Here is a 13,335-nt window from a genome sequence, read left to right on the forward strand (position 1 = left end):
CTGGTGTGGTCGTCAGCTGCTCTACTGGCAGTGACTTGCTATATTCAAAGTGTTTGCTTTTACTATTGCGAGAAAATGAGCTTTATCTCACAGGAGAGTTCACAGGAAATGTACCGACTTAGTTTCTGTGGAAAAAAAAAAAATCACCTGGGGTAATGTCACTGTCCATAATTTGGTTCACTGTCAGTGGAGGTGTTTCAGAAAGTGTTGCTAAAAGTCACTACAGACTAAAAGTCACCCATTTTTGCCCAAGTAATACAAAGGTGAAAGGAATACTTCAACGTTTTGAGCAAAAAAACATTTTTTTTTTTTTTTTTTTACTTACCAAGTCTGAGACACATTGTTCGATGCCATTCTCGCCTCTGTACGTCCAGTGGTTTGGTTCCTATGAATAGTATTTTGTGTTAGCTTAGCATAAAGACTTGAAGTCTATGGGAGTCGTTAGCCTAGCTCCATCAAAGTGATAAAATAAACCTTTCAGCGACTCTGAAGCTTTCTTACTTACACAATGTATAATGTGTATTTGAAATACATGCCTTGGAATTAAAAAAACAGAGTCATGGAGGGGAAGTTAATTTGTGCTGGATCTACCTATACCTGGTGCAGAGATCACTGCACTAGGCGGAAGTATCCTTCCGCCTAGTGCAGTGTGTTCAGCGGTTACAGTCCCACCATCTAACTTCTCCTCAAGCCACTCTCGTTTTTTTTTTTTTGTTTGTTTGTTTTTTTAATATATTCCAAGATGTGCACTTCAAATACACAGAGTTGCTGTAAGTTTTTTTTTTTTTTTTGACAGAGCTAGGCTAACGACTCCCATAGACTTCAAGTCTTTATGCTAAGCTAACACAAAATGCTTCCCATAAGAAATGAACCACTGGATGTACTGAGGTGAAAATGGTCTCGAACATCTTGTCTAAGTCTGGGTAAGTCAGAAAATGGGTATATTTCCCAAAACATTGGAGTAAAACTCTTATGTTAACATGTCCAGCCACTGGTATTGCAGTGGATATAAGTGATCAGCACTAACTATACTGCAGTAGTACAACTAATCACATAAAAGCATCCTCAACATTACTTTCCTCCAAACACTTTGCTGTATCATATTTTAGGTCAAGTATTGTATTTGAGTGTGAAGCACACGGCACTCATCTGGTCTGTGAGTGTCTACAACCATAAATTACAAATGATAGGCCCAATTCACACAGGGGTGTCAGAATGACATTCACTGGTCATTAAGCCTGTATTCTCTATCAGCTCCGCTCAAATTATCACTTTATTATTCCTCAATGATGGGAATTATTGCCATCATTACGCACTTGGTCTAGATGATGTGTACATGAGCAGGCATTACCCAAAGCAAACAAGATGATGATGAGTTTAGTCTTTATTGCAACTTAGCAAGAGAGGTACTCCTGCTGAAAATAGCCTAATGATCAAAATATTAATTTTATTATATGGTGGGTAAGATTGATCTTAACTCATTGACTCAAATACACAACCCACAAGTGTTGACTTGTCGAGGAGCTTGAAGGAGGTGGTCAGACAATAATTACAGGTCAGTGCTGTATCAAGGGGACAGAACAACTGCATTATACACAGCAGATTAATTCAACAACACTCCAGCTAGACTGACAAAGTAGACACATTTCCGAGGTCCTTGACTGTGTCTCTCCGGCAGAAGAATCTCAAGAGTTGGCTTGAGATTCATGACCTCAATTTCTATAAGTAGGTGAACATCTCTGCGAGGCCGGTGTTGTCGTCACGCCACGCCTGGTATCATCAACATAAAAACCCTGTGGTTGTTAATGAGACGTCAGCCCTATACTCTCCGGGCCGTACTCGCCCATTTCTGTAATGAATCCTCCCACGGCCCAATAAATCTGTCACCTCACACCGCTTCAGCCGTCTCACAAAACCCAGGTAGTGCAGCAAACTCATGTCAGCAGGCCGTGCCACGGGGCCTGTTGCCGCTTGTGCTAGATAGAGCTGTATTCTGGAGATAAAGAGCAGTAAAGCTACAGAGATCCGCCTTATAAAAGGAAGGCTTTGCACAGGCCTTTTTTTTTTTTTTTTTTTTTTTTTTTTTACAGCAGCAGTCTTTCTGTATGTGTAAAGGGAAAAGCCTTTAGAAGTGCATTTTTTTTTTTTTTTTAAACATGGAAAATAGGGTTTGCACCACTGGCTGTTGAATAACACAATGAGGTATGCCAACACGTACACACATCTCTTATGCAATGCTAAATCCACCTCTGAGCTTTTGCTTGTTTATAGAACTGGGGGCACAGAGAGGAGGGTTAAGTCTCTTTGACAATATCCAAAGACCCAGTTTAAGAGCCCAGAGTTTGGACTTCACCTGCTGTTACCTCAAGAGCCACATTCCTGCTGAGTCAAAGGAATCAACTTTCCCACTTTGTCCCATTGACAACTCGTTTTGTATTAACCACAAGGCAATGCTGTTGAAGAGTGCATACAGTCATCGTGACAAGAGATGAACACTCTGATGTTGAAGGTTACCTTGACAAGACCTGTGATCCTGCAGTAAAATAAATAAATATATGGATGAATGAATAAACAAACATGATGGGGTTGTGACAGCGATGGATGGATGGGAAAATAAAGCTAACTCTGAACAAAGATGAGTCAAACAGTTACTTTATTTATGTTCAGGTAAAAACATGAACCTGATGCAGTAAATTATTGCAGATCTTAGAAACCAGCACATGAACGATTGGGCCAGAAGAGCATACAGTGGCGCCCTCTCCTGGCCACAGACTGCAGGTGCACACCACGGTTTGTTCCAAGCCAGCAGTGCAAAAGAAAAAAAAAAAAAAATCAACTACAGCAAGAAAGAAAGACAATATAGAAAATAAAAAAAAGTAAAGCAGACATTCCCACCTCAAACAAGGTGTGAAACTGCATATAAACTTTATTCCATAAATGAACTTGAAATGCTATCTGGCCATGAAACAATAAAATGAGACCAGCCAAATTTTGTGCCCAGCTACATTGTGTGTTGAGGGGTTGCTCAGAGCCTGGTGTATCAAGATAAACCTGCACCTCCTGTAGGGTCCAACAGAGAGACACTACTCTATCAAAGTAAGAGCAAAACAAATTTACTTGTCCAACACACTGGATACAACTCTTCAACATTTGAGCTGAAGCTCTTTGTAATAAGTAGGCCAGAACACAATTTCAACTTGGGTAGGAAAAAAAATAAAAAGAAAAGATACTATGCTCTCATCACTACCCGCATTCAACCAACTGCAACTCTCATTTCCACAACTTGAAGCAAAGACACACATAGGAGGGAAAGCCGAACCAAAATGCAACACACAAACTGGGGTCAATATAATACAGAACAAAATGCGAACAGACAAACTGAGGGGAAAAGACATGAGAACAAAGAGCTATTCTATCAAATGTGTAGAATGAGCAAAGTCTGCAAATTTGTCTGTACAAATGATCTTTGGAGCTAAAGTGAACCTAGCTTGCTCGATGGACCCCCCCCTCCCCTTCCTCCCCACCACCCGGTGACGTTATCCACCACTCTGGAGAGGAAACATCCCTTTTTTTTTTTTTTTTTTTTAAATATCACACAGCAATGCAATTTAAAATGTCACCCAGGTTTTTTCATCTTTTTAACATTACTCAACTACTGATATAAGTTTTTCTCAGATTTTTTTTTCCTTTTTTTAAGTTCTGTGAGTCATGTAACGCCTTTCCATTTTTTGTTTTTATTCTTTTTTGGAGAGACAGGGCAGCAAATATATATCTGAAGTCTTTAATTTTTCTGCAAGCTGCTTTCTCTAACAAGAAGGCTGTACACATAGCCTTAATGTATGTGATTACAAAAAAAAAAAAAAAAAAACTAGGAAGGAAGTCATGATTTCATCAGTCGCTGTAGAAGGCATTTTAATGTGAGACGTGGAGAGATCAGGAAAGGTGGAACGACTGCTGGCCCTCACGGGCTGCAATTAACAGTTTCTCGCGCATGATCTCTATGCTGGAGTAGTCGGGCAGCTTCAGGTAGTTGACGCAGGTCATGACTGAGGGGAGGAAGTCGTCGGGGTTCTCCGTCGACTCAAATGTCTTCCTCACGATCGTCAGAGGGGGATTCAGGCTCCGGAAACCTGTTAGAGCAACACCAGGGTGAGGTTCAAGATGACTGTGTGACACATAGACACATTTGTTTTATATAGTTCTATAAAATGTACACGTACATTTATATCATGTGTAGACACACACACACTATATCACAAAGTTGTTTTGTATCCAAGCATTTTTGCTAATGCTGGGCCAGCCCTTTAAATAAATTTAAATAGATTTTAGGCGACTTTGATCAAGGGCACAAGTTTTACAAATTACCTTTCAGCTTTCTGTGCCAAGTATTGATTCACCAATCATTTGAATATAAGAATACCTCCTTTAACCTTTTATGCTGAAATAAAGTGAGGGTGTACTTGAGTGTGTGTGTGATAATTCACCTCCAACAGGCAGTCTTGGGCTTCCTGTGACAAACTGCAGGAAGAGTCTCTGTTGCTCGGCATCGAAGCTGCTCAGCACCTCAAACAGGAACCGTACCGCACGGCTGGGGAAAGATGGACAAAAGTAACATGTTAAACTTTCCTAATATCAATAGCTGGCTAGAGTAATGCACTACAGAAGGCATCAAAAACATAGTGGAGCGAAGTTATGCAGGCATTTTTAAGGACTGGCTGCAGCGTCTTGCCCGTGTAGCATGTCTTACCTGTCATGTGTGTAGCCGTGGTCCGGTCGACAGCACTCCATCAGCGTCTTCACGTCCCACGTCTCTGATTTACTGCCACACAGCAACTGGTCCAGCTACAGCAGGAGAGGACAGATGTGAGTGATTAGGGAACAGAAAGAAGATAGACTGACCGCTCCAGGGATTTCAAGACAATCTCCCATTAGGAGCCAGTTGCATGTTAAACAGATACATCAGTAACATCCCTGCTTGTCCAAAAGAGAGACAAACACAAACATGCACACGTTAACACTTAATCAAAGAGGCCAAAAAATTTTCTTTCAGATGTCACAACAGACAGCAAAAAGCACTCTTATTACCAGCCAATACACAACACACTTAACTGATATCATACATTGCCTCTTTTTTGGTTAAAAGAACACATCACCCAAAATACAAAAGAAGTTATCTTCCCACTTATCTATCTGCCCCAAAAAGTATAAATTAGAGGTGGGAAAGGAGTATTTCCCAAAAAAGAACTTCTTTGCCCCCAGGGCTGTGGATTGTGCCAAATTTCTGTGCCGTTTTTGGAACAAGCTGCTGCTGTTGAGTTTTTCATCTGCAAATTTCTGACGATCCAGCCCCACTGCACTGCACTGGCAGACAGGTGAGAAGACAGCAGACTCGAAATCTCACTAAATCGCAAAAGCACTATCTGGATGAATGGACTGCACTAGGGTTAAGTGGGAAAACATTTTTTGTGACGTGAGTGAACTGTTCCTTTAAGTACATCTGTTATGTAGTAATTATAGAATGACTGCTGCAATGAGAACTAATTGTTGACTGTAGTCCTCTGTGTAGGTTGCACAAGAAACTGACTCACTGAAGATATAAATGTATAATGACAAGAATGGACAATAAGCTCACCTCCTCTGGATAGAAATATTGCAAGTGATGCAGGGGGAAGACCGACTCAAATCCTTCCCTAAACGACTCAAACTGCCTGGACACTCCTTCATTAAGAGTCCAATACACCACCAACTACAGAGAAAGAGAACAAAGGGGTGGGCATGATAAGAATAAGCGAGGTACAGAATACGAGAGATGCAAGTATGACTAATGTTTGGGTACCACATACCCTGAGGTACTCCTCCAGGTTGTAGATTGTGACCGGGACGTCTTTGCCGCCCTTTTTCAGCTCAATGTTGGGGAACCCCGGTAGGGTGAAGTCCAGTCCCAGGTCCTCCACTGAGCAGCCGTTCATGTTGAGGCTCTCCAGTGCCTGCTGCAGTGTCTCCCTTGTCTGAGAGACAGAGAAAGAAAGACACACACACACACACACACACACACACAGACAGAGAGAGAAAAAGAAAGACACAAAACAAAGGGCAGAAGAACAGAACTGTCATATGAATTACAAAACTCATTAAAAAACCATCCATGTTGTGGAAGAAAACAAGATTAGCAACTGCTTCACACAGCATGATTAGCATGATGATTAGAATACCATCAAAGATAGATGTTAACATTCCAAGGTTTTAAAGAGGTTTGGGTAGCATTAATTAAGGGGGGTCGGATGCTGAGATAAACAAGTTTTCTTAGAACCCAGAACAATTTAAGCAGTCAACATGAGACTTGGATCACAATATGCAGTATGCAGCAAAGCATAGCTCCTGCAAACTCATTTAAAAAGGCCTTCTGCAGTGAAAATAATAGAGTCTTGGGGGTTTTGGAATTTCCTTTACTGAATACCAAGGAGTTTAATAGGCAGGGAAAGCCCTTTTACATGCCAAGGACTAACACTTGGACTACTACTAACTTAATAATTCTCACACACTTCACAATTCTCATCTTTCTCCACGTCAGGAAAGATAAATTAAAGTTTTATCTTGCATTAAATTAGCTTCCACAATCACTTGCAGTTGTGCCAGTTCTCCCAAATAAAATTACCAGATTGTACAGTTTAGGCATATGTAACCAAAAATAGTCTCAGTTTAAGAGGCCCCCAACAGTTTCCTGCTTAACATTTTGAGCAACACTCTGCTGATATGTTCCTTGTAGTGGGATATGATTTAGTACATAACTGAGAAACTGTTTCCTCCATTGACGGGGAATGTCAAGTTGAATTGGCGAAACAGAAAAGTAAAAAGACACACTAGAAACAGCGATTCAGCATTTCAATTCATATTCATTCAGTACCTCACACCTTTGATCCATATCCATACATCAGAAAAAAAGAAATGCCTTAACTTAGAAAATCAGTCTCTCTATATGTTTTGGCCTATTATAAGATTATGCAGCTTGCACATGTATACATTCCCATAGAACTAGAAGCTGGGCTGTGTCCTTGTCCTCCAGTAACACCAACCAGTTAGCCTTGAAGTGGTAACTGCTTTCTAGCTCTCAAATGAGTGAGTTTGTCTTTTTTCAAAATGTCTGCACCTGATCGGTTTGTTCACTGACCATGCAAAGTTTGACCAATACCGAAATTATATCCAACCTATATCATCATGAAAATTATTATTCATAATAAGAACATTTTACCCAACTTCTACTCAGAGATCAATAAAGTATTTCTGATTCAAAAGTGTAAACGCTCTGCATTTATTTCAAAGTTTTATATTCTTTGCCAGCAGACTGAATAAATTTTCATCTTGAGTTCTCCTCAACAGGAGATAACACGTAGTAGTTTAAGGACTCCTTGGCAGCCCCCCAGCACCACTGGGAGTCCTGCTACACCCAACTCTCAATACCGATGCCTCATCCACATCACCAAGAGCACTGCTGGTTTTCTATCCCATCAGGTAACATATTGCATTCAACTTACATTCAAGGTGTAAAATAGTTCCTACTTAGATGGCCAGAGTAAAACAAGCAGATCTCTGAGTCCCTCCGAACCAGGATTAAAGAGAAATGCTTTGGAGCACCGATTACTAATTGCTCTGCTGTTTATTTGTATATTATCATGTTTACCTGTGAGCGGTCCTGCTCCAGCCTCTTTTTCTGGCGGATAATGTCCTCCAGGTGCTGGATGGACTTGGCCACACCAGGGTCAATGTTGACCAAGTCATGGGAGCTAATGGACGTCTCGTGCCGTAGCATCCACTTGTAAAATGGCAGACCCAGAGGCAGGTCCAGCTGGCAGAGAAGTGGTAAGAGAGGGATTGAGGGTGTGGTACATGACAATGATTTTTGCTGTATATACAGTAGAACCTCAATTATACAAACCCCTTGGGAATGAAGGTAATTCAGACTAAGAACTGAAACATGCATAAAAATGCCCAAACCCTTTTGGGGAAAAACATCTATTTCATTAAATATATTATTAACATGTTTCCAAACATTTTGTTGGGTGGTTTAAGGGCTATTTGTACCACAAATATGTATGCCTGGCAGTAAAATTACAGCTGTCCACAAACACTTGGGGACAGTAGCAGCATCGAAGAAATCACATTTTTTGGATGCAGTTCACACATACAAGAACAAAGTGACCAATAAATAATACACTTATTTACTGGAAAACAAATGGCCTTTACACTAGCACAATGGCATACAGTTGACCAGTTGTTCCGTATAATCAGGGGTCCAACTGTATAAATTACATGCCCCCAAGAAGTAAAAAATGTCATAGTAGAATGAATCTTCAAACTGATTGATTGCTTGCTTGTGTGATAAAACAAATTAAGAATTTTGTTTTTCAAAAACTTCAAAATTAATTTGACAAGCAATAAGCAGACATATGGATTATGCTGGATGGCTTCTTCTCACTGGAAGATGCCTAACAGGATTAGCTTTGTAATGGCAGAGGAGCATCTTTAAATGCCTCTGGTTTGCCTCTGTTCACCTGAAAAATGTGTATCGTGTATTCACAGGATATCGGTTCAGAAACTCAAGTAAACAAAACATAGATGTCATTACCAGTCTGAAGTCCATAATGGCTTTGGCCATCAGCTTTCCTAAGAAACGGAACTTCATTTTGATTTTGGCTATGTGTGCTGGTTTGGTTGTCCTGCCGAAGGGAACAGCAAACAGTCCCCTGGAGCTGAACATGTACTTAGTTCCCTCTTGGCTTCCTGTTGGAGCAGAGAAAACAATATGGTCATGGAAATTCAAAGAAAAAACAAGCAATGACTTGGCCCTGAAAAGATAATGAATCCAAATTAACATAAACTTCACTTCATTTTAATCAATGTCAATCCTTCTTAATGGACTGACTTTCAAATTCCTTAACTTGATCCTTTCTTATAGTTATAGTTTCAGAAAATTGTAGCATGCCAAAAAATATCACGCCTGTACTGAAAATTTGTTTTAGAGGAATTTGTCATACCAATGGGGTTTCTAAACAGCAATCTGAGGACACGTGTCAAAAATTCAAAATGGCTATAGTCTGCTGTTCTGGACCAAGGGTATGGCAGAGCGAAGTCTCTGGAGAGGAAAGGTCTCCCAAAGAGCTCCAGGTCATTAAAAAAAAAACCTTATTTACAATCCAGCGCTATGAACCACAACAGCAAGCAAGGCTTTTGTGCATAGTGACCTCTCTCATTTTTGTCTGGACTATTCAATTGGCAGCATGCAGGCAAATCTGGCACACAGACCTTTTCAGAGGTTACTGCCTCTGGTTCTGTTTTAATTTGCAATGCCTCTCACCTGCCAATCCAATTCATGTGCATTGCCTCTAAACTCACTTCATCATCAGCTAGCTAGATTGTGATTTATTAGTATCAAATTGGTGATATCAAACAAGAGTTGGATGGCACAAGCACAGCTCCCTCATTATCTACATGATAAGCACACAAGGTTAAAAGAGCCTTTTCAGAGTCTGGAGAGTGTATGTAGAGTCAGGTGTAACCCAGGCTACCTCCTTAGAACACTGTCCAACAATACATCAAACCTGAATCCAACAGTCTAATTTTGTAAAATTACATGACTTACCTTATCAGGAAACCAGAAACTTGAAATTAAACTTCAACTAGGTAGTGAAAAAGCAGTGTGATTAAAATGTTAATTAGAAAAGGCAACCCTCCAATGCGGTTGTACTGAAAAAAACAAAGCTCCAGCAGTAGTAACCTTCAGTATGTGCCATCAGCTGGCCTGTACGGCCTATCACCTGTCACTTCAGACATGAGCAGTTCAACAAGGACCTAATGAAATACAGCCTCTTCACAACATCAGTCCATGGCTTGTCCTTCTGGCAGGCATACAAGTGTTTACTGCTCAAACCATGATTTCTGCTGTAGTTGTATTTATTTATTATTATTATTACATCCCTGACTTTAAAATGACTTCAACCTCCAAAATTGCACACACACACACAACACCTGTCTACTGTGTGCACAAGCAACTGTAAGGTTGGGATGTAACATAGGAGGAGGCAGAGCATGTTCAGTTCCCTACTCCATGGGAGAGGTTGTCTTGTAACCGATGCACATGGAAACAGAGAAAGCACAACAAATGACAGAAGAGAACAAAATTGTTAACTACAGTGTAGCAGAACAAGCTACCATCTTGATCAAATTGTTGCAACACTTGCAGTCTCATCTCTCTAATATTTGCCATGCTTGTTTTGCTTCAGCTATGGGACAAATGCTCCCAAACATACAGAGTTCTACACTGGCTCAACACATCTTATGAGTCTTGTGTAGTTGGGCCCTTGTTAGAATCGATGAAGTGGTACCTTTTGGGTTGGCCAGGGTGACTTCTTCACCCCTCCACAGCCCGAGGTCAGCCCGCTGGAGCTCCTGTGACACCAGAGCGTAAAACTCCAACGTGGGGCCAAGACCTGTGCCAACCTGAGAGAACACAAAAAGTAGAAATTTATCCACCATACTTTTTTCTTTAAAAAATTTTTGGGGCATTTCTGCTTTATTTGATAGTGACAGTATAGAGAGACAGGAAAAGTAGAGGAGAGAGGAAGGATGACATGCAGCAAAGTGGGCAGGCCAAATTCAAACCTTGGCCACTGCAGTGAGGACTTAGGCCTCACAAATTTAATTAAATTTAATAATTAAATTATTTTGAATAATATGACTCGAAGTCCTGATTTTTAGCGGACTTGTTGACTTGATGTGGTTTACAGTCACAATATTGGGAAACAGCTGGAAGACCTGAATGTAAAACGGACAACGATTAGAAGAAGAACGGAGAACGATTACATATAAAAGGAGAGGTTGGCAGTCTTTGTAATGTTGTGGAGACAAGTCACACAGTCATACCAAGCAGACCAATCACAGTTGTTGCTGTCTGTATTGCCACAACCTATACTTACAATTCTAGGGAATTCACTTCAGGTTACAGCGTAGCCTACAGTGGAGGGTATGGGGCTACACCGTAAGCTACTGTGTAGATTCTAAGCATAAACCAGCCTTTAGCTTTGATATGTGGTACACAGCTCTACCAGGTGGGATACCAGGGTGACCCCTATCCATCATACTTAAACATAATGCTGAGCTGATAATGTTGAAAAACTCTGCCCTACATTGTGCGACAATAAATCCTAAAATAAGGAAAATGGAAAGTAGGGAATTTGAGTGAATAAATTATTGGAAGCTTTAGTTATCATGCACCCGAGAACCAAACTTTATAGAGTTACTGATCCAACTACACATCTTGAGTAACCCTATATTTATATTTATATTCTTTCATAGTACTGACCTATAATACAACAATCATGGCTTCATCTGATCAAAATAAAAAATATGCACTGATGGAATTTTAATAATCATCAAGAAGACATATAGAAAATACTGAAATAAAATGAAATAAAAAGCTACTTAAGCTCTCCTCCCCAAAACACAGCCAGACATCATAGGTTGGCACAGCTAGTTATTTGCTTCACTGATATAAAATAATTGCTACACTGCAGAAATTTTATTTCATCAAACTGCAGCTAATTAAAGTACAGGTACTGAGGCAGACTAATTTGCCAATCCAAGTCCAAAAGCTGAGGAACCAAACTGGCAAGATGCCAGTTGTACAGATAGTATTAGTGCACCTCTGCTACTGTGCAGGACTCATACCTCATTTTCATACTGGATCTCCAGCATGGCTCTGGAGCTGCCAAGGTCCTGCATCACAGATTCAGCCTGTTTTAGCAGCTCCTCACGGTTTATCGTCCTCTGAAACAAGATAATAATGAACATTAATGAACGAGGTTAAAAAAAGGTTAAGAAAAATTTGAAGGCTTGTATATGTCAACCACATCTCTCTTTTCAAACAATCCACATTAGTCGTGATTATGAGAAAAACAAAAAGCTGGGTTGTGCTAACATGAACCAGGATACTAATTTTTTACGTGCATTATATGTGTTATTCTGTTAATAATCCAAAAATTAAATTCTACCAGCTTATTCGCATTATGTCCTTATGTGGGCATGAAGTCCTAATTGAAAATCATGTGCATACAAACACTAAATGAGATCAAGCAAAAAGATACAGAGCAGCCCAGAGAGAAAGTAAGGAAAGAGACACATAAGAACCAGTATGAACAGTAATGAGTGAATATCTCTTCTAATACTGTATTGAAATACTCAGTTAAATAACAACTACAGTGATATCAGCAGGTTACAGGAAGCAAGGTGTGTGATCGGTCGATTCCATTATGCACTGTGACAAAGCTTTTTAAAAATAAAAATAAAAATAAATTAAAAAAAAAAAAATCAATGTGCACCTTTTTCCTGTCAAGACGTGGTGCAACTCTGCTGTCCTGAGAATCTGATTGGTTGATCTCAGGGTTCGTGTCGAGTAGGCGCTGCATGGCTCTGTCACGATCAAATGCAGTAACGTAGAATAGCATCTGCCGTGTGTCGAACGGAAAGAAGAAGGGGCTGTAGAGATGGAGAGAACAGTGTGTTTATTAGAAGGGAGTGTCAAAGAGAGACAATACAAAACAATTCATTCCATGTAATCTCAAATGAATATTAACAAAAACATTGTTTACATGTTCACAGTGAACTATCCGAAAGAATATCCATTTACAAAGTAATTATTCGATAATGGCCAAAGACCAAATTTCTGATTCCACTTCTTCCAACCAGTAAGTGGGATGAGCGTTTACCAGGTCTTCCCGAGCTCGATGAGCCAAGTGGGGATGTTACCAGTCATGATGACCAGCGGGTCTTGCAGCTGACGGTTGGCTTTGGCTGTCAGCTTACTGTTAATGAACTCACTGGTGGGGATGATTTCCTTACACACTGCATTCTGCAAGACAACAAGGCAAGCATAGCAGTCACATCATGTTTTGCCTATTTTATACCAATATGGCATGATAATGTAAACATTGCTTTTTGCCTGAGGATATCTGATTCTGAAGAGCTGCTGATTGCAACCAAAACCCTTAAGTTCATCTACAAGAAAGTTCTATCTGTGTAAAGAAATCTGAATAAGCAAAGAGTATGCACAGTCACAGAGTAAGATAACCATTGGTGGCCAAATCTATAGGTGATTAAACCAGGTATCAGTTATCAAAATCTATGGCATCTAAAAACTGATGATACAACTGCATATCCTGGTGAGAATAATTCTTTTTTTAACCTTTGACCTGACAAGAATATTTGTCTAATTCTGACAGATACTAGTCAATCATAAATATAACTTGGCAGCAAGTCTGCAAATGACAATTCAATAATGCTGAC

At 40.0% G+C, this 13,335-nt stretch overlaps 1 protein-coding gene across 4 annotated transcripts in view; it reads right to left on the reverse strand.

Moving 5' to 3' along the window:
* Positions 1-2,636: 2,636 nt before the first annotated feature.
* The window catches only part of trip12 (thyroid hormone receptor interactor 12), a 42,699-nt gene continuing 32,000 nt past the window's right edge, over positions 2,637-13,335 (reverse strand). For all 4 annotated transcript variants that reach the window (XM_030067132.1, XM_030067129.1, XM_030067131.1 and 1 more), the window contains 11 exons: positions 12,759-12,901; positions 12,372-12,528; positions 11,722-11,820; positions 10,380-10,494; positions 8,624-8,778; positions 7,679-7,843; positions 5,844-6,008; positions 5,633-5,746; positions 4,748-4,842; positions 4,485-4,588; positions 2,637-4,130 (listed from right to left, as the gene is read on the reverse strand). In XM_030067132.1, coding sequence (XP_029922992.1) covers positions 3,934-4,130; positions 4,485-4,588; positions 4,748-4,842; positions 5,633-5,746; positions 5,844-6,008; positions 7,679-7,843; positions 8,624-8,778; positions 10,380-10,494; positions 11,722-11,820; positions 12,372-12,528; positions 12,759-12,901 — 1,509 coding nt within the window. In that variant the 3' untranslated portion in view covers positions 2,637-3,933. The remainder of the gene's footprint in view (positions 4,131-4,484; positions 4,589-4,747; positions 4,843-5,632; positions 5,747-5,843; positions 6,009-7,678; positions 7,844-8,623; positions 8,779-10,379; positions 10,495-11,721; positions 11,821-12,371; positions 12,529-12,758; positions 12,902-13,335) is intronic.

Source organism: Myripristis murdjan, chromosome 13, assembly GCF_902150065.1.
Source record: "Myripristis murdjan chromosome 13, fMyrMur1.1, whole genome shotgun sequence".
Taxonomy (NCBI): Eukaryota; Metazoa; Chordata; class Actinopteri; order Holocentriformes; family Holocentridae; genus Myripristis; species Myripristis murdjan.